At 25.1% G+C, this 21129-nt stretch overlaps 4 protein-coding genes across 12 annotated transcripts; all 4 read left to right on the top strand.

The window, feature by feature from the left end:
- The first annotated feature begins 355 nt into the window (after positions 1–355).
- LOC725673 (ribonucleoside-diphosphate reductase large subunit) lies at positions 356–4546 on the top strand. The gene is made up of 11 exons (XM_026441513.1): positions 356–580; positions 686–774; positions 1003–1180; positions 1265–1628; positions 1698–2002; positions 2440–2602; positions 2855–3243; positions 3313–3500; positions 3586–3894; positions 3981–4169; positions 4288–4546. The coding sequence occupies exons 1-11, from the start codon at positions 544–546 to the stop codon at positions 4543–4545; spliced, it is 2469 nt and encodes an 822-aa protein (XP_026297298.1). The 5' UTR covers positions 356–543; the 3' UTR covers position 4546.
- A 295-nt stretch (positions 4547–4841) lies between these two features.
- LOC725599 (protein zer-1 homolog) lies at positions 4842–9415 on the top strand. Of its 2 annotated transcripts, XM_001121426.5 has the most exons (9): positions 4842–5662; positions 6091–6358; positions 6453–6759; positions 6861–7066; positions 7155–7326; positions 7446–7769; positions 7850–7999; positions 8101–8353; positions 8530–9415. In XM_001121426.5, the coding sequence occupies exons 1-9, from the start codon at positions 5203–5205 to the stop codon at positions 8730–8732; spliced, it is 2343 nt and encodes a 780-aa protein (XP_001121426.2). In that variant the 5' UTR covers positions 4842–5202; the 3' UTR covers positions 8733–9415. The 2 variants fall into 2 exon arrangements, with proteins under 2 accessions (XP_001121426.2, XP_006564178.1); XM_006564115.3 differs by lacking the exon at positions 6091–6358 and having other exon boundaries at positions 5191–5662.
- Positions 9416–10285: 870 nt separating this feature from the next.
- LOC725524 (uncharacterized protein DDB_G0283697) lies at positions 10286–17779 on the top strand. 4 transcript variants are annotated; one of them, XM_026441510.1, is made up of 12 exons: positions 10286–10442; positions 11087–11154; positions 11648–11850; positions 11972–12039; positions 12128–12205; positions 13904–14370; positions 15025–15181; positions 15283–15444; positions 15527–16021; positions 16090–16225; positions 16303–16525; positions 16604–17156. In XM_026441510.1, exons 2-12 carry the CDS (start codon positions 11108–11110, stop codon positions 17154–17156), a joined length of 2589 nt encoding a protein of 862 aa, XP_026297295.1. In that variant the 5' UTR covers positions 10286–10442; positions 11087–11107. The 4 variants fall into 4 exon arrangements, with proteins under 4 accessions (XP_026297295.1, XP_026297297.1, XP_026297294.1 ...); XM_026441509.1 differs by having other exon boundaries at positions 10287–10442; positions 15022–15181; positions 16604–17779; XM_026441512.1 differs by lacking the exon at positions 15527–16021 and having other exon boundaries at positions 15022–15181; positions 16604–17779.
- A 1031-nt stretch (positions 17780–18810) lies between these two features.
- LOC551020 (probable protein phosphatase 2C T23F11.1) lies at positions 18811–21079 on the top strand. 5 transcript variants are annotated; one of them, XM_026441138.1, is made up of 6 exons: positions 18811–19209; positions 19319–19377; positions 19723–19925; positions 20178–20383; positions 20449–20674; positions 20741–21072. In XM_026441138.1, the coding sequence occupies exons 2-6, from the start codon at positions 19355–19357 to the stop codon at positions 21070–21072; spliced, it is 990 nt and encodes a 329-aa protein (XP_026296923.1). In that variant the 5' UTR covers positions 18811–19209; positions 19319–19354. The 5 variants fall into 5 exon arrangements, with proteins under 5 accessions (XP_026296923.1, XP_006564172.1, XP_006564171.1 ...); XM_006564109.3 differs by lacking the exon at positions 19319–19377 and having other exon boundaries at positions 19732–19925; XM_006564108.3 differs by lacking the exon at positions 19319–19377 and having other exon boundaries at positions 18812–19209.
- The last annotated feature ends 50 nt before the right edge of the window (positions 21080–21129 follow it).

Here is a 21129-nt window from a genome sequence, read left to right as displayed (position 1 = left end):
TAGTTAATTATCCCAATAGTATTATTAAATAAACAAGATTTAATAATGTAATGTTATTAAATATAGAGATTTAATATTATACTTTTAATAAAATATTATAAATAAAATATGAATTCATAATTTATAATTGAAAATTTAGAGTACGTTTACAAATAGATGATCTCTGATACTATATGTATCTCATCTTTATATATCATCTTTAATTTTTTAATTTATAATCGTATTATATATATAAATTATTTGTAAATGCGCCATATATTCTGTAACAAAATATTTTTTTTTTATTTTTCTTTTATAATTTTATATTGAAATTTAATTTCAATTCCGATCAATATTAGTGTCATAATCCTATTCTATGTTAAATCGGTAATGTTATCACTAAAATGATTTTAATAAAAAGTTCTCGAGGCAAATAAAAGTATTGGATGTTGTCTATTCTATACTTTGTCTGTGCTTCTATTTCGCGCCAAAAACCATAACAAATAGAATAGAAAAGATTAATTATTGAAATTTTAAATATAATCAAATTATTCTGATTTGAAAATGGTTGGAAAAGGAAGAATGTATGTAATAAAACGCGGTAAGTCACAAAATTTATTATTCTATTGCTATTTTGAATAATTTTAGTTTAATTCAATTACAAATGTAAAATATTCTAAATTTAAATATTTTTCATAATTATTAGATGGGCGTAAAGAAGATGTTCATTTCGACAAAATTACATCCAGAATATCTAAATTATGTTATAATTTAGATATGGATTATATAGATCCTGTAAGTATATTATTGAATTAATTATTATTATTATTCATAATTTTATTTTGATTATATTTTGTATATAAGTTTATGTTATTTATTAATTTTTTGCAAAATTATATATTTTTTATATATATTTTATATAATTATATATTAAGGTAGTAAGAAAATAAGAAAAAATACATTTTTAACATAAATATATTTATGAATATATATTTTTTTAAATTTTTATGTTTTTTTTCATAGTCTGCAATCACTTTTCGTGTTATCAGTGGTTTATATTCAGGTGTAACTACTGTTGAATTAGATAATCTTGCAGCTGAAACAGCAGCAACTATGACTACCAAACATCCAGATTATGCAATATTAGCTGCACGAATTGCAATTTCTAATCTTCATAAAGAAACAACAAAAAGTTTTAGTGGTAAGACAATGAATATATTTAATTCATCATATTTAGTTTTTTTTAATAATTCAAATCATTTCATTCAAATCATTTCATTTATAGAAGTAATATATAATTTATATCATGTAAAGGAACAATATACAAATAATCAAAAACCTGTTATTAGTGAGAAATATTACAATATTATACAAAAAAATGCAAATAAATTAAATTCTGCAATAATTTATGATAGAGATTTCAGTTATAATTATTTTGGTTTCAAAACGCTTGAAAGAAGTTATTTATTAAAAATACATGGAAAAGTAGTTGAAAGACCACAGCATATGTTAATGAGAGTTGCAGTTGCTATCCATGGTGAAGATATTGACAAAGCTATAGAAACTTATAATTTTTTATCAGAACGTTATTTTACACATGCATCTCCAACACTTTTTTCTGCATGTACTAGGCAACAGCAAATGTCTAGGTATATTTTTTAAAATTATAATAAAATATGATTATCTATATAATATTTTAAAACTTATATATTTTTCAGCTGTTTTTTATTAACAATGAGTGAAGATAGTATTGAAGGAATTTATGATACATTAAAAAGATGTGCACTTATTAGCAAATCAGCTGGTGGTATTGGACTTAATGTACATTGTATTCGAGCAAGAGGTACACCAATAGCTGGTACACTTGGTGTATCTAATGGTTTGATTCCAATGATTAGAGTATACAATAATACAGCTCGATATGTTGATCAAGGAGGAAATAAAAGACCTGGAGCATTTGCTATATATTTAGAACCATGGCATGCAGATATTTTTGAATTTTTAGATCTTAAAAAAAATACTGGTAAGTTAGAATTATTTTTAATTTTTATAATCTTTTATAATTATTATAATTTTTTAATCAGAAAATTTGAAAAGCAATATCAATAGAAAAAAAAAAGTTTTATTATTTCATTGTGTATATAATCACAATTATTACAAAACTAATACAAGAAAAAAAATACTATGTTTTTATCTTACTTTTATATATTTAAAATACAAACCAAAAAAATATTAATAAACATAGAATAAAATATAATTATTAAAATAGATATAAAATAATATGTGATGATTATTAGGTAAATAAAATAGATTTGTATTGTAAATTAATATATGCTTTTTAAAGATTGTAAAAAATATAATATAAATATAAATTTATGACATAATAAAATAAAAGAATAAGTTTTTAATTATTTATTTTAATAATATTATATTGTATTATATTTAATCACGATTAAACAGGTAAAGAAGAAAATAGAGCAAGAGAATTATTCTATGCTTTATGGATACCTGATCTTTTTATGAAACGAGTTTTGGATAATGATATATGGACTTTAATGTGTCCACATGAATCTCCTGGTTTGGCTGATGTTTGGGGCAATGAATTTGAAATTCTCTATACACGGTAAATTAAATTAAATTAAATTATTGAGATTTGAGATTACTAATTTGACATTATAAAGTTAATTGTTTTTCTATATATATATAAAAAAATCTATATATATATATATATATATAAAGATGTTATTATATAATATAATAATGAAATTCATTGTTAGTAGATTTTTGATTACTATATTCTGTGATAATAATTTATGAATTTCAACAATATTTTTATAAATTAAATTACACAATATAATATTAAATTCTTAATTAGGTATGAGAATGAGAAAAGATATAAACGACAAATTCAAGCTAGAGATTTATGGACAGCTATTCTTATTTCTCAAGTTGAAACAGGAACTCCATATATGCTTTATAAAGATCACTGCAATCGCAAATCAAATCATCAAAATATAGGAACAATAAAGAGTAGTAATTTATGTACAGAAGTTGTGCAGTATTCCAGTCCAGATGAAGTTGCTGTGTGTAATTTAGCTTCAATTGCTGTTAATATGTTTGTAAATCCCATTAATCAAACATTTGATTTTCAAAAACTTCTGAAAGTAACAAAAATTGTTACTTGTAATCTGGACAAAATTATCGATGTCAATTATTATCCCATTCCAGAAGCAAGAAAATCAAATTTTAGACATAGACCTATAGGTAAATATTGTTATACTATAAAATATATATTTTTATATGCTTATCATATATTTATCACATATATTTTAGGTATTGGAATTCAAGGTCTTGCAGATGCATTTCTTTTAATGCGTTATCCATTTGAAAGTGAAGAAGCACAAAAACTTAATATTCAAATATTTGAAACACTATATTATGGTGCTTTGGAAGCCAGCTGTGAACTTGCTGAAGAAAAAGGTACATATGAAACTTATGAAGGTAGTCCAGTAAGCAAAGGAGTAAGTAAATTATAATGAATATTGTATTTACATTTTTTTTTAACATAGAAATATCAATATATTAATTATTAATGTCTATTTCTAGATTTTACAATATGATATGTGGAATGTTATTCCAACTAATTTATGGGATTGGACTATTTTGAAAAAAAAAATTGCTAAACATGGAGTTAGAAATTCTTTGTTAATTGCACCTATGCCAACAGCATCAACAGCACAAATTTTAGGAAATAATGAATCTATAGAACCATACACCAGCAATATTTACACAAGAAGAGTTCTATCAGGAGAGTTTCAAGTTGTAAATCCTCATTTATTGCGAGATTTAACTGAAAGAGATCTTTGGGATGAGGATATGAAAAATGAAATTATAGCAAATAATGGCTCTATACAAGTATTTATTTCATATAAATTCAAAGTATTCAATTATTAAATGTACATGACGAAGAATTATTTTAAATAAAAATATTTTTATTCTAGGATATAGAACGTATACCAGATGATTTAAAAATGCTTTATAAAACAGTTTGGGAAATACCACAAAAAATAATTTTAAAAATGGCAGCAGATCGTGGTGCATTTATAGATCAATCACAATCATTAAATGTTCATATGGCAAAACCAACAACAGAAAAACTTACTTCAATGCATTTTTATGGATGGAAAATGGCAAATAATTTTAATTTCTTCTTTATAATTTATATAAATGATAATTTTCATTATTATGTATATGTATCTATATATTATTTTAATAGAAGTTATTTGAACATATGAAAATATTTTTTAGGGTTTGAAAACTGGCATGTATTATTTAAGAACAAAACCAGCAGCAAATGCTCTTCAATTTACAGTTGATAAATCCAAATTACGAAATACAAGCAATATTACTTCTAATCAATCTATTAATTCTGAAAATGATAATAATGAAGAACTTAATAATAGTTCTCAAAATGGATGGTTACAAGATCAAAATAAAGAAGATGTAGATATAGTACTCGCATGTTCTCGCGAAAATGGAGATGCGTGCATGGCCTGTGGATCATAAATACGATTTTTTTATTATATAAAATTATATATATTGTATTTAAGTTATGATTTTTATTTAGAATTATAAATGAAAATTATTTCATATTTTTGAGTATTGCTTTTCAGTATGTATTTTATAATAATATTGAAAAATTCTAAAATAAATAAAATTTGTTATTAATTAATTTCATAATAATTTATTTCTTTATAATATTTAACAGTTAAAATGTAAAGATTTAAAATTTCGCGCGAAAATTTTAATAAATTTTAATAAATGTTGATCACTATTGTATGCTTTGTGAGCTACAGTCAAGTGTTCAGGAATAGCGTCACTACGGTAGTCAAGTGAAATGTCAAAATTACAAGCGTGTCGACGTACATAGTTGCGTATCAGTTAACTGTCGAGTAAATTTCGTTTCGTTAAACATCCAAAGTGAACATATTCATTTCAAACTCATTTAAGAGTGATTCGGCATTGTGCCGATTAAATATGTAATGGGTTTATTTTTGATTAAAAGAAAATAAGGAAATAATAAAAAAGATTTCTTCTGCAACGAATTTGGGCATTGATGCCCAGCTGATGCATTTTAACATATTTGACAGTTGAAATTGCGTAATTGTTGCTAGGATTTTCTTATGAGCCTTTTTACGCAATTTATCTAAATTGCCGTATAGAATGGCGGATTTGGATGACTTATTTCATTTAGATCAATACGGAGGTCCAGAATCTCTTGCAGAACTATGTTTCCAAGTAATCTGCAAAAATTTAGATATTATCTCGGTGAAGGATAAATGCGAATATCGGAATCTTTTAAAAGGAGTAGTTTTTCCGAGTGAAATATGCGATAAACTTATTGAATATGTTTTACGAAATGATCCGAATGAAGATCATGATCGTTTCTTTACAATTTTCAAAAATGTATGGATAACCAAACTTAAACGCGTCAAAGTTGTAGGATCTAATATAACTGATGATTCAGTACAGATCCTTGCAAATCATAAACTTTTGAGATTAGAACTTACAGATTGTCCTAATTTAACAGATCAGTCTATTGATTATATAAATGCAAATGCAGAAAATTTGCATACTTTAATATGTCGTGGTACTTCTGTAATCATTCCGGAAAAACTTACAGGTAAAAATACTTCATTATTCATTTCCAATTAAATAATTAAGTATATTGTAATTTTAATATAAATTAATTAATAATATAAATATAAATTATATATATATAATATTCCATTGTTAAAATGCTTTTTTAATTTTTATTTATTAATAATCAATTATATGTAGTTTATTTTTTAAAAAGAAAATAATCAATCGTATTATAATGTAACAATATTTTTTTTTCAAATTGATAAAAAATAAGTAATATCATTAAAATTATTTAAATGACAATTATTAAATGACAATTATAATTATGTGATTATTATTATTCTAAAATTTAATTTTTAAAATATTTAAAATAATTAATTTTTTAATCAATATTATTTGTAATTTATATAACATTTAATAATATATGAAATTAATATGTATATATATATATATTTTTTTAATTATTAGCATATCAAAAACAAGGATATGTATTTAAAATACCAAATCTACGGACCTTGGCTTTAGAATATGTTCCAATTTGTGCCTTGGAATATAACATACTCTTGGCTGGATTAACAAATTTAACAAATTTAGATTTGTCCAATAGTTTTGATGTGGGCATTTTTGATTTTTTCCATTTGATTCCTAATTTAGTATCTTTAGTTTTATATAATGTTAAAATTATTTCTCAAGCTCAAGCTTTTGTTAACAATATTTGTCATTTGAAAAATTTAAGGTAATTATTTATTTATTATTATCATTAACTTATACATGTATACATATATATGATGAAATATTTAAAATTTTTAATTTAATGTTTTTAAAATTAGGCATTTAGATATTTCTCAAATCAATCCTGAAGATGGAGTGTTTACAAATCCTAATACAATCTTATCTGATATTGTAAATGGTTTGCCTCAATTAACATCTTTAGATATTAGTGGCACAAATTTAGCAGGAATCGAAATTGTAAATCGTGCAATACAAACAGTTGAACATTCTTTTTATTCTGACATGTATAATAATTTGTGTGATATACCAGGTCTTATTTCAAGAGTAGATAGACCTTTACAATTTTTAGGATTATATGGAGCAAATGATGCACCTTGTAGACGTCGTAATATTCCAGCAAAATTGGTAAATAATAAAAACAATAAGTTATATAATAATATATATGTATAATAATATTGTATAATTTATTTCTTATTTACTAATTATTTTGTAATTTGAATTGCTAGATTGCAGGAAATGCAAATGAAGATCAAATATTAGTTGCAGCTCATGTTTATATGAATAATAAAGAAGATTTAATGTTAAAAGTAATAAGTGATTTATATCAAATCTATAGATATGAAAATTGTCACAGAATGGATCAAGCACTTTGTGCAGTATTAGAAGCAATGGAAAAATATCCTACTCAAAAAGATATACAAATATCTGGAAGGTAAATTTAATTACAAATGATATAAATTTTATATGCAGTTGTATTATATATATCAAAAAATTTAATACAACATGTATTATTTATACAGTGCAGCACTTTTTTATATTGTAAAAATGAAAGAAAAAGGTGAATTAGAAGCAAGATTGAAAAAAAGAATTGTACGTACACTTCTCATTGGAATGAGTATTCATAAAAATGAAGAAACTATGATGCGCAACGGTTGTCTAACATTATATCAATTCCGATTACCGCAAGATGTGGTACGTATAATTCTTATTCTTTATAACGTTAAAAACGTTATTTTAATTATATTACAAGATATATTTTAAAAAATAAATAAATAAATATATGTTGTCAATTATTTTATATATTTTATTAGATGTCACATTATGAAACATTGGTCAAACTACTTTTGCATTTAGCTAATAATGCGCAACAAGAAAGTTATGTTCAACGTATTGGAATATTTCTTTTAAATACATTGGCATGTCAAGTAACAGGTAGAGAAAAACGTTTATTAGGCAATCTAGGTTGTATAAAAACAATGCTTGAACTAATCAAATACAGAGTTGAGTCTAGAACATTTGATGATGTTATGGAAGTAGCTTGGTCAACTATGTGGAATGTGACTGATGAAACTCCTATAAATTGTCAACGATTTTTTGAAGAAAATGGCATGCCGCTATTTTATAGATGTGTTATGGTATATAAAATTAATATTATTTAATTTATTAATGAAAATACTAAATTCATATAATATTTTTAAATATTTTATGCTTGTAGCAATATTCTCGTAAAGAAGAATTATTGAAAAATATGATGGGATTACTTGGTAATGTAGCTGAAGTACAAAGTCTGAGAGTACATCTAATGCAACTGCCATATATGGTTGTTTTTACAAATTTAATTCGTAATGTTAGAGAAAGCATTGAGGTATTTTATATAACATAATTATATTTAATAATTGTATTTTTTTATATTTTTTTTATATATTTATTTTTTTATAATTAATTTTTTATAATTTTTTTTGTTAGGTACCATATAATGCAGTTGGTATATTAGCTCATATAGCATCTGATGGTGTTGAAGCATGGACAATAGAAAAACCTAGTCGGGATGTAGTTCTTGAACTTATGGTTGAAGCTATCGAAAGATGGGATATATCATCAGAACGTAATATTAATTACCGCTCATTTCTGCCATTATTACGTTTAGTAGATATATATCACACACCACAATGTCAGCATTGGGCAGTTTGGGCTCTTGCTAATCTTACCACTGTTTATCGTAAGTATTATATTTTATAAAATTTAATTTTATTTTAAATTTTAAAAATAAATTTTTTCATTTCATACATCCATGTATAAAAATATTATATTAAAAATTTTATTATTTATATTATATATACATATGTATTTAACATTTAACAAGTTTTATTAAAATCATGATTATTTTTTTAATAGCTCATAAATATTGTATATTAGTTATACGAGAAGGAGGCCTTGAAAAATTGAATACCTTAATCTCAGATGCAAGACCATATGAGCGTATAAAAGAACTTGCCCATATTGTAATTGAAAATTGTAGTCATTATAGTAGCAACTCCAATGATATGAATGTTCATTCGCCACTAGATGAAGATTATATATATAGTTCAGATGGTTAAAATTCAATTTTCATTACTATAATTCAATAGCATAAAAGTAGAACGTTTTATGTCTGTAATAAAAAATTTTCTAAAAAAAGAGTGTGAGTAAGATTATAAAAATATGCTAAAATATTTGTATGTTGATTTGCCAAATTGTAAATTTAAAATTGAGTACTCGGACAATCTTACTCGCACTTTTATTACATGAACATTTCATTGCATATTTTATTTATTACATGTACAAAATATATTTGGACTATTCGTGCAAATATATTATTAATGATATTAAAAAAAAAGTAGTAATTAGTTTAATAAAAATATTTTTGATGTAATAATCTCTATAACATTGTCGAAATTCAAATACATTTTTGATTTATGTAAATAACCATGCTGTATTATAAATAAGATGAAACTAAATTTAGACTGAAGTAATTTCTTTAAATAATGAATTGCTGATTTAAACTTATATTAAGTTTCTTATACTTATGTGAATTCTTTGTAGATATTTGTATCATAAATAATTTTTCAGTTGCCATTAAATTTTGTTTCATGAAAAAGATTTAAAATAAAAATAAATCTATGCATTAGATTATTATGTAAATAAAACTAAAATGAAATAAGATGAATTAGATTTACAAATTTGTACATCTGTATTACCAGAATTAAAATTTTTTGAAATAATAATGCTGTTGTCAAAATCATGCTATAAAACAAATACTATAACTTAAATTTAATAAACTTAGTAGATTTTAATTATTGACTTACGCAATTAACAAAAAATTTGCGTAAATGATTATTTAAATGATCATTACTGTAATCATTATGTAATATTATTGTACGCGTGTAATAAATTGCAAAAATTCTTGATTTATTTAATATATAATATAAAAATGGATAAAACTAATTTATCCTTTCTTATTTTCTATTCTATTTATTTTTATTATTTAAAAGATTTATTATTTTATTACTTAAAACATTTTATATATTATAAATATTAAACTTTATTTTTGATAAATAATTTTTGCATTTTGGAATATTATGTATATATAAAATATAAATTTGAAATAACAAAATTCATATTTATTTAATTATATTTCATTATTTGTTATTAAAAATTTCATATAATAAAAGTTACAAAATATATTCTATTATTTATTTAAAAATGTTATTTAAATTTTTTATTTATATATAAAAAATATATTTATTGAATTTTACAATAAAAGTTAGATTTCATAAAATAATTAAATAAATCAATTTTGAATATATAAAATATTCTAGATAAATGACTGAATTTAAAAAAAAATAGTTTGAAATATATATATATATATATGTATATTGTATATATATATTGTATATATATACTATATATTATTGAAAGACAAAAGAATTAATTTTTTAAGAATTAGAATAATATAAAATAATATATTTTATTTAAAAATTATAAATTAGTTTATGTTCATTAGTTATTTTCAATAAATAAATTGCATTATATAATTAAAACATGAGTATGAATTAAATTGATACTAACTTCCGGTTCTGTTCCTTTATTCCGGACGATCGTTAGAATTTGGAAGAAGAGTGACGCCACAGCCTTTAGGAAAGACGACATTTTATGTGAATCGCGCGTCCACGGCATGTCTGAAGAATTTTGTGCCAAATACTTAAATTTCATTATAAAAATTTTAGTTGCTAAGATCTCATAAAGAAAAATTTACGTACTTTAATAAGGTAAATATCATTTCATTTATATGAACAGATTTTCCTAGATAAATGACGGTTCTAAAATTCTCGCAGAGTGTGGCCATTAATTTGGAGAATAAAGAAATAAGTTATTGATCTTTATATTGAAAATAATATTAATTTTTGTAAAAAATAATATATTTTATTTTATATATATATATATATATATATCGTTTTGATATTATAACATTTACTTAGTTTAATAATCGTCAAAGCACTTTGTCCAAAACCATGCACGATTGCGAGTGATGAAATATGTACATATATGCCTAATTTATGATAATTTTATTTGGCAAACAACTTTTATAATTTAGTAATACAGTTGATTTATATATCTTTTAAAAAAAATTCACAATTTTAATAATTTAAATGTATAATGATTTGGTATTTATTTTTACATAATATTGTTAATCTTTTCTACTTAAAAAACATGTATGAACAAATTTTTTAGAAATATTTTTATTAATTTATTAATTTTTAATTATTATTTTATTAATTTTTCATTATGCATAAAAACAATAAATGTATATATATACATACAATTAAGTAATTTCTATTAAAAAAATTTATACATGAATGTATTTTGTATAATATTTTAATGCGATACATAAACATTCCTGTTTTGTCTATAGATCTTTGACACCATATCTGACATGTATAACCCATCTATAAGTTGTAGTTATAGCTACCATAAATACAGGTTGGTAATAAATTATATACATGTAAATTTAAATCCATTTGGATTTTGCATTTTTTTTATATATATATTTTTTACAAATATATGTATATTTTTATTTATTATACATATTATTATTACTATTATTATTACTATTATTATTATTATTATTATTATTATTGTTATTGTTATTATTATTATTATTACTATTATTATTATTTAACAATATAATAAATTTTTATAAATTTTATTAATATATTCTTAAATAATTATAATTGGGAATAAATATAATAAATACTATATCAAAAATAATATATTTAGATATGATTTTCATTTTTATATTTTTAATATTTTTATTGGCAAATTATATTATTATTATTAAGAAAATAATAATATATTATATATATATATATACACATAGTTATTAATTATAAGAAAGTTATATTTTAAATACTTTTACTACATTATATTTCTTTCTTTCTTTTATTTTTCTTTTTTTTTTTTTTTTTATTTTTAGCTCTAGTATGAGTTCTCGAGGCCGTGGATTTAATTCTCGGGGAGGCAGTTCTTATAGAGGAAGAGGTGGAGGTAGTGGAAACGAATGGAATAGTGGATCAACAGGAGGAAACATGTCTAGCAGAGGAGGTTATTCCTCATCTAGAGGAGGTCGATTTAAATATTCAACTACTAGTTATGATTCGCGTTCAAAATATAATTCTGGTTAGTCAATATTTATATTTTTATATTATAATATAATATAAATTAATAAAATAGTTATATAATCTATCTACTTTATAAATGTTTTTATTAAAATTAATATTGATATTTATATTTATAATAGGAGGTTCAGAAAGATATTCTAGTAGAGGAGGAAGAGGTGAACATTCAAATAGTTACAAAAGACCAAGGGTAAGTATGTAAATAAATAATTTATAGATTAAATAATTATGTATATATAAAATTAGCATATATGAAAAATTTGTTTTAATAATTTAAGGATTCTTATTCTGGAAGAGATGAACATCGTTCATCAAGTGATTCAACTCGTAAAAGGATGAGAAGTGATTCATATCAGGTATGTATTTTAGAAGTTTAAGTATAGCGATATTTTTATTGAGAGACATTTCAAAAAAAGTGTTAGTCTATTTTGTTTCAATCTCCTGCCGTGCTGTGGTCAAGAACCATTTTTTCATCTTGAAAGCCCTGCTTCACAAAAGTTCTCAAATTCTTAAGTTACATAGCATGAAAAAACGATGGTCCTGAAAGTTTTTTTATCTTTAAAATTTAAGTATGCAAATTTAAGTATTTAAAATATTTTGTTCCATATAAAAAATATTTTCAGGACACTCGTCTAAACATTTAAAAAAAAAAATTAAAAAAAGAAAGAAAAGAAACAGTAGGCAAGGCATTCATAAGTCGTCATACTTTCCTTTCAAGCGACGAGCCAACGGCTACTTGAACACCCATTCTTTTTGCGTTGGGACACTACTGGTGGAACACTACGAAAACATCACATAATTAAAAGATGAAATACACCTAGATGGTACTTAATTATTGCCTGCACACAGTTGCATTAAATATTGAGAACAACCTGAAAAGTATCAGAACCAACAGATGACTAGATATATACATATATGTGCGTGTGTATATATATATATATTTATAGAAATGTGAATTTTAAAATGTCAACATTACGTCAGTATTGTTCTCTATCTAAAACAATATGTGCAACTGAACCAATTTCCTACACAATGCAGATCAGTTAACTGAAATATTGAAAGCATCCCTACATTGCCGCACCGCAAAAATTTTTAACAAATACTGCTCTATACAATTTTCTAAATTACATCAATTAAAACTTATCATTGAGATAATGAAGTAAATTGTTAATAATGTCAAAATATATCGTAGACCTTTCCAATATAAAGGACATGCATCCTATGTTATATTCAATTGAAAATGAGTGAGAAACATGAACCTTTTTTAAATATATATCTATACCTCATATCTACAGGTTGAAGCTAGAATATGTACTGGAAAGCATTATAAAAGCAGTGAAAGTACACAATATATTTTTCACATATTTTATCCTTAAAGAAAATATACAAGGATATAACATTATAACTACAATTTTATTAGTTTTATTTGATTTCTTGGTCCATATAAGTGTGCATAAGGCATTGAATTATATGAAAGACTGCTTTACAAATAAGAGTATATAAAAACACATCTATCTTTATATTATTAAAATTGGAAAGGTCTATCAAACAAATAATCCAGAATCATACAGAATTCAGTTCATTTGATATCTTCAAGCAAACGAATGCTGGTCAAAGCTACTATTCTGAACTCGTACCTGAAATGAAATGACAAGACTGCTATTACATTTTTTGAAAACTAAAAATTGTTTTTAATATAATAAAAAAAAAAAAGGGATGCAGAGTTATTTATATTTGAAATATGAAAGATAAAATAATTTAGGTGCTTTTCAAGCTTAGGCAAGGTAAATCTATATTTTGGTGATCCAACGGGAATGGGTGTAGTGACCGTAACAGTACAAGGTTGGATGATTTTTATTAAACGATTGGCACTATAATGAATGGTAAATAAGGGAGTGCAAAAGAATCAACTTGGAATGGAATTAGAAAAAAATATATGGAGAATATCAGATAGGAGGGAACAAAGGGGAGGAATGTATATAGATTAAAAGAGAGAAGGGCAGGAAAAGAGAAAGATACAATGGGAAGGAGCACAATTGAATTTGATTTGGCAGGGTGGAGGTAGCGGTAGCGGCTCTCAGAGGTATTCTTCGTCGTATGGTGGTTCATCTGCATCAGCTCCTTATGACGATAATAAGGGATCGTCATCTTCGGCCGTGTATGAGGACAAGAGACAGAGCGAACGTGCTTCGTCATACCATCGCTCAGAGGACCGTCATTCAGCATCACGGAGCTATGCACCTCCACCACCCCCTCGAATTAGTGAAATGGCACCTCCAACTCAGAGATATAGCTCGAGCCGAGGGCGAATATCGCATCAAAGCTCAAACTACAGAGGTCGTATTTCAACTCGCGGCAGCGGAAGAGGGGGTGGATTCCATCGCATGAGCTCTCGATCGGACGTCATCATGGCTCGCAAGCGTACTCTACACTCACTCGACTATCGACGCAAGCTGCTAGGATCGCGATCGCGAGACTACATCCAGCGTGTGCGCATGACCACAACCAAATTGCGCAGGAGGTAATTAATTAATAAATCACTTACCAACCGCAATACCGTCCTAGTAGCCTGCTTGCTTATTTGTCAGTAAACGAACTGACTATATCTGACTATAATGACCTGAGAGTCAAGACGATGATAGATATATAAATGGTAAAAGAAAACACAAAAAATGACACAAATGATCGCACGAAACCAATTGTACTGCCGAGAGGCAAACTTTTCGCAGGGTTCTAAATAAAAAAGGGAATTGATTCTGATATGCATAAATAAAAAAATGCGTATATCATCAAAATACAATGTAATTACTTTTGATATGAGAACTACTATAATACTTGTACTTTACGAGATCATTATTTATCATTCTTACACATAGCGGTGATTAAAACCAGTATAAGAACGTTGTTTCTTATATATATATTTTAAAACGCGAAAATGCGGAAACATAAGAGCACAATGCAGAGCAAAAAGGCTGAATAGTTAAGACCTTTATTGCAATACGAAATGCATTCATTATGGGGGATAAAAGAAAAAACAAATACTATCGCGATATTTGCTGTATATCAACTATAAGAAAACAAAATTTTGGTTGATGATATAATGAAAGACAAAGGAACCAGAACAAGACGAAGGGAAATAATGTAAGTCAAAACAAAATTGCTGTGTCGTTAGTAGCGGTACTACTAGGCTATCCGGAAGTAAAAAGGAGTCAGGATCAGGAACCAGTATGAAGGACAAGGATAGAGAGATGACCAAAGCTATTAACGCTGAATTTTCCGATGACGATGAAGAGGATGATGATAACAAAAGTAATTGGGATGATGATGATAAGGTAACTCCATAGGGCTGATAATATTTGCTCCTATTGTCTATATGCATATTGTGTGCTACTAATGGCAATACTTACTGTAATATTTACCGACATTAATTCAGCCACATGAACGCGATGATGAAGAGGAAGAGGAAGAAGAAGAGAAAATGAAAAAAGATGAAAAAAGAAAAAAAGAAAAGCAAGATCGGGAAAGGCAAAATACCGAAGATGAGGAAGAAAAAGAAGATGAAGTAAAAGAAGATGAAGATGATCGAAAACATGAGGTGAGGCTAATTAAAAAAAATTTTGCTATTTTAATTATTAGCTTCCCGTTACGATGAACATTTGTTACGCGTATATTTTTAGGATGATGAAGACGATGGGGATGATGAAGAAAGAAATGAAAACGATAAAACAGAACACGGTAGAGCTACTGGTTCAGAAGAATTACCTAGTAGAAGAGATGGGAGAAAATTTATTAAATTAACTTGTCCACATTGCGCTCATCGTAGTGTTACTTTCAAAGAATATTCTTTGCATTTATATTCGGGCCGTCATAGTGCAGCAATGAGACGAATCGCATCGCGTCATAAAGCAACTTTAACTCGTATGCGTGTCTTGCAACGACAAGAACAACGACGTGTCGAAGCTCGTGATGCTGCGCGTGGTACTTTGCCTTCTCGTACCATGTTCTGTCCGATTTGTAAACTCAATTATCGTTCTCTTAAAGCAGCACATCAACTATCCGATTCCCATCGTCAAATGAAACGATTTCTTACACCATTTTGCCGCACATGTCGTATTCAATTTCGATCACCAATGCTATTTGAAACTCATATGTGTTCTTTGGATCATATTAAGGTACTATCTCTATAATAATGTTAAATCTTTTGAAGTTTTAATATATTTTATACCTATATATCTTTCAGAGAAAAAGTGCATTGAAAGAAAGAATGAACGCTGGCAATGGTGAAGCGGAAGCGGATTCAAGTGGACCAGAAGAAGATGACAAGGAAGTTAATCTTGATAATTTCATGACTTTGGATTCTGTAGGTGATGTTGATGGTAAGTATGGTTATTAAATTACATTTTTCTAACAAACGTTAATTTCCATAACAATTATAAAATAATTTACACGACAGAAGATGAAGAGTCTCCTGAAAAAAAAAAAGAAAAACCAGAAAGTGAAGGAACAAATGATACAGAAAAAAAACCTAAAAGCAAACAAATGATTAAAGTTGGAGCAGAATATATAAAACGTGTCGAGGTTCAGTTCTGTGAATTATGTAAGCTATATCTACCACGTAGTGAAAATAGTGAAAGAGCAATAGCACTTCATTGTTCAACTAGAAGTCATCTTAAACGGTATAAATTTAAAACGATTTTATGAATTTATTTTTATTTCTTATATGTACAATTGTTAATAATTTTAATATATCACAGATATGTGCGCGATAATGATGATAAAGCATTGCGAAGGCAAGCAGAAAGAATACATCTGCAATCATCGTCATCTACCAATAATACTTCTACACCAAATGCTGCAAATAGTACAGAAAATGCTAAATCTCCAACTAATTCTGAAGCACCGTCTACAAATAACACATTGCCAGTAACTACAGCTGATGGCACTAATATTGCTGAATCTAGTAAAGCAATTGAGCAAAAAGGAACTGTCGAATCTGAAAAGAATATAAAAGACAACAAAAATGGACAAGCGGAAGAAGAAGATGATGATGATTACCCAGGCGATAGTAGCGATAAGTTGTGGGATGATGTCGATAAAGACTTGGGCGATATTTTAAGAGAAACAGAAGCAGGAGGTAAATCAAGTGATGATGAAGATTCTCGTTATGATCGTTTCCGTAATTCAGATAAGAAACAACAACATTCTGGCAAGGATAAAGAAAGGGATAGCGAAAAGAATGAAATAGATGAAAAAGAAAATATAAAAAAGCAAGAAGTGAAAGTAAAAATTGAAAAAATAGATATGTAAAGTCCAAGAATTATTAGTACGTTTCAACCATATCCTAATGTGATTTTATTATTTTTCTACAAAAATTTGTAAAACTTTAAAAACCATAGAAAACATATAATATCAGAATTTCATACAAAGCAATTATTTTTTATAAGGTTAAATAGTTATTTTCAATCAAGTTGACAAAACTCTATGTACAATACTATATTTGTTCTCTATAAGTTTGTTGTAAAAATGTTGTAAAAATGCGTAATTTAAACATTATTTGTTTCATATAAAATTGTGAGTATGAAACTGTGTTTAGATTTTTATTTACTAAATACTGGACATGCTTGAAATGTACACACTGATATAAACTTCATAATGTTCAATTCCTTTGTAATTCAAATAGTCACTATGTACGCACATTCAGTGACAATGTTGACAAGAACTGTAAAGGAAATTATTCATATAAGCATGTTAAGTATAGTTATGTAAAAGTAGCGGTTATTTGTGCATTGAAAATTTGATGGAATCTACAAAAAAAACAACAAAAATATCTAATTAATTTCTAATTATTAATGTAAATGAATATATAACAAAATCAATTAACTTGTCACTTTTAGATAAGTGTAATAAATATTATATACATCTTAATTGTATGATTTGTGTTTATCTTGTAATTTAATAGAATGATAAATTTTTCAATAATTAAGATTTATTAAATGAATTTTTGTTTATATATTATATTTTCAAAATATTTTATAAATATAACCACAGACTAGATAAACCTAACATTGAGATTTTGTGTTTTAAAATACTGGCAAAAACTCAGAATGTTTGGTATAATTTCTACATTTTATAGTGGTGAGTACAAAAATTATATTTAATCATAAAAATTTATAAAAATCAATTCTCATATTATATTCATTATATGCATTATTATAGATTATTATAGATCTTTAATATTTATATTCTATATCTATTATTATATTTTATTATTTATAACATAACACTATTAAAGTTAAATTTATCTTTATATACTGCTAATATACAATTGTAAGTATAATTATTTGTGCAATATAAGACAAAGTTAATTAAAACTTTTTTTTCATAAATATTGTAGAGCAAATCTAGATAAAAACAACAAATAGTAAAATAGAATAGATAAAATAAGAATTCAAGATATGTATCATCTTTTGAGTATTTTTAGTTTTGAAACGATTTTTAATATTTAGATGGCATTGACTATCAATTCTTACCTATTATTTATTATTATTCTTCTCTTATTATTTGCTCAATCTTATATTAATTTTATCTATGGCACTTTAGAAATAGAACTGAATCTGATCAAATAACAGAATCTAATAGTAAGAGAAGAATATAACGGCAACAATGTAAATTATATATAAAATATATAAAATAAAACATTTTTAAACATCTATTATTTGCAATTTTATGCATTAAACATAATGATTTAAGATTTTTAAAATATTAAAAATTATAATTTTTAAAATATTTTTAAAATATTAAAAATTATAATTTTTAATTTATCAAATTCTATATAGCATCAGTAATCAAAGTTTGGAATATTTTATGATTTTCATAAATCTCTAAACTTAATTTTAGATTCTAACAATACAAGATAGCCGTTCTATGACATTTCATTTCTCCCACTATTTTCAATGTAGGAATCGCGTGGTATCTTTGGATATTAAATATCGTAAAAATTATTCTATACTTTATCTGTAGTTATACATAATCTAAATTCATGTAATATATCAGTCAGTAATCAGCTGTTCAACTATGTCATTCATATTTTTTGTATATGATTGCCTATTGATCAACATAATACTGAAGCACAGTATAATCAGTTGTTGATAGATTGTTGTTTTAGATTGAATAAATATTTTTAAATAATTTTTATAACAATTAATAATTGACAGTGAGTTTCTGCATAAACACGAAATTTATAACATAAAATTACAGTATTATCAAAGTTATATAATATCATATACATTACCAAAAATTCTACAAAAGGAATAGTGTGAAGAGGTTAGATTTATATATGTTCGTTTGACAGCATATGAAGGTGAGATCTGATGCCAAATTAAGGTCATAAATAAAGCAAAAACTAATTATAAATTATAATATATATATATATATATATATATAAATGTATAAAAAGTCATTATTCTTAGGGGATATTTCTGTAATTTTGAATTGTGGAAGATGCGATGCGTATAAAATTCTACACAAGGTTAGATCATCTTTGATGTTTGACGTTAGATTTTAATTTTGTGTCAAACTTGTGTATGAATAATATAAATTAAAAATTATAATAATAATAAAAAAAATTTACATAGAAATAAATTAAATGTAATACTAAATGGTATTTTTATATTTAAAATATAATATTATTAAAAACAGATAATATAAATAATTATAAAAGATTATTAAATTATTTATATCGTATAAATAAATCATTGATTAAAATTTCAAAATATATATTCATTAAAATATTATTTTTGAAATATATATATATGTTGAATTTAAATTTTATTAGAATATAAAATGAATAATAATATATTATAAATAATGTCAGAATTTTCAGAAAAATAATGGGCCAAACACTTAGTGAACCTGTGACAGCTAAGAATTTAGCATGCTGTAGAAATTCAAACTATCGAGTTGGAAGTTCTTGTATGCAAGGTTGGCGTATCAAAATGGAAGATTGCCATGTACATATACTTTCATTACCTGATGATCCTGGTACTGCATTTTTTGCAGTATATGATGGTCATGGAGGTAAGAATAAGATAAGAATAAAATTTTTAAAACAAAAGTACAATTAAATTATTTAAAATTATCTAAAAAAGAACAATTAAATGTTGATCAATGTAAAACACACTGAAAACATATTTATATTATTATATTAATTATATTAAAAAAAGAATTTTAAAAGAAAATTTCAAATTTCTATAGCTATTATAAATAAAATTAATAAATAAATCTAAATATAATTTCTATGTTTAAAGAAATGATAAATAATATTAATAGGTGCAGCAATGGCACAATATGCTGGAAAACATCTTCACGAGTATATAACTAAAAGAAGTGAATATAAAGCAGGTAATATTATTCAAGCAATACAACAGGGTTTCTTGGAATTAGATAGAGCAATGCAAAATGATGCAACACTTAAAGATGAACAAGCAGGAACTACTGTTATAGCACTTCTTATAAAGGATAATGTTATATATAGTGTAAGTTCTTTTTTAGTTAATTTTTTTTTTGTTATTGCTATTATTATTTTATAAGACTATTATAGGCAAATGCAGGTGATAGTAGAGCAGTGGCAAGTATAAATGGCAATGCTATTCCACTTAGTCGTGATCATAAACCAACATTGAAGGATGAACGTGAAAGGATTGAGGCTGCTGGTGGTTGGGTTGAATTTAATAGAGTTAATGGTCAACTAGCATTAACTCGTGCTCTCGGTGATTTTATGTTCAAACGAAATGAACGTAAATCTCCGCAAGAACAAATCGTTACTGGTAATTTTTAATTTTTAACAAAAAATTATTTTTTGTTAAAATTATGCTAAATTTTTATAATTATAGCCTTTCCTGAAGTTCAAGCCTTTCAAATAACAGAAGATTGGGAATTTGTTGTTTTGGCATGTGATGGTATTTGGGATGTAATGACAAGCAATGAAGTAGTTAATTTTATAAGAACACGTTTAGTTCAATCGAAATTCGGAACAAGATTAGAACAAGATACATTGGATCCTGAAGAAATTTGTGAAGAACTTATGAAACATTGCCTTGCACCAGATGCTTTAATGGGTACTGGTTGTGATAATATGACAGTCGTTCTTGTATGTTTTCTTCATGGAAAACCATATTCTCATTTGATTTCACGCTGCAAAGAATCTATTAGTACAAATTCTTAGTCACTTAAATTATTAATATTTTGTGTCGATTATTTTTAAAAATTCTTTATATTTAAT

This window comes from Apis mellifera, linkage group LG6 (genome assembly GCF_003254395.2).
Source record: "Apis mellifera strain DH4 linkage group LG6, Amel_HAv3.1, whole genome shotgun sequence".
Classification (NCBI taxonomy): Eukaryota; Metazoa; Arthropoda; class Insecta; order Hymenoptera; family Apidae; genus Apis; species Apis mellifera.
This window is presented reverse-complemented; position numbering and strand designations above follow the sequence as displayed.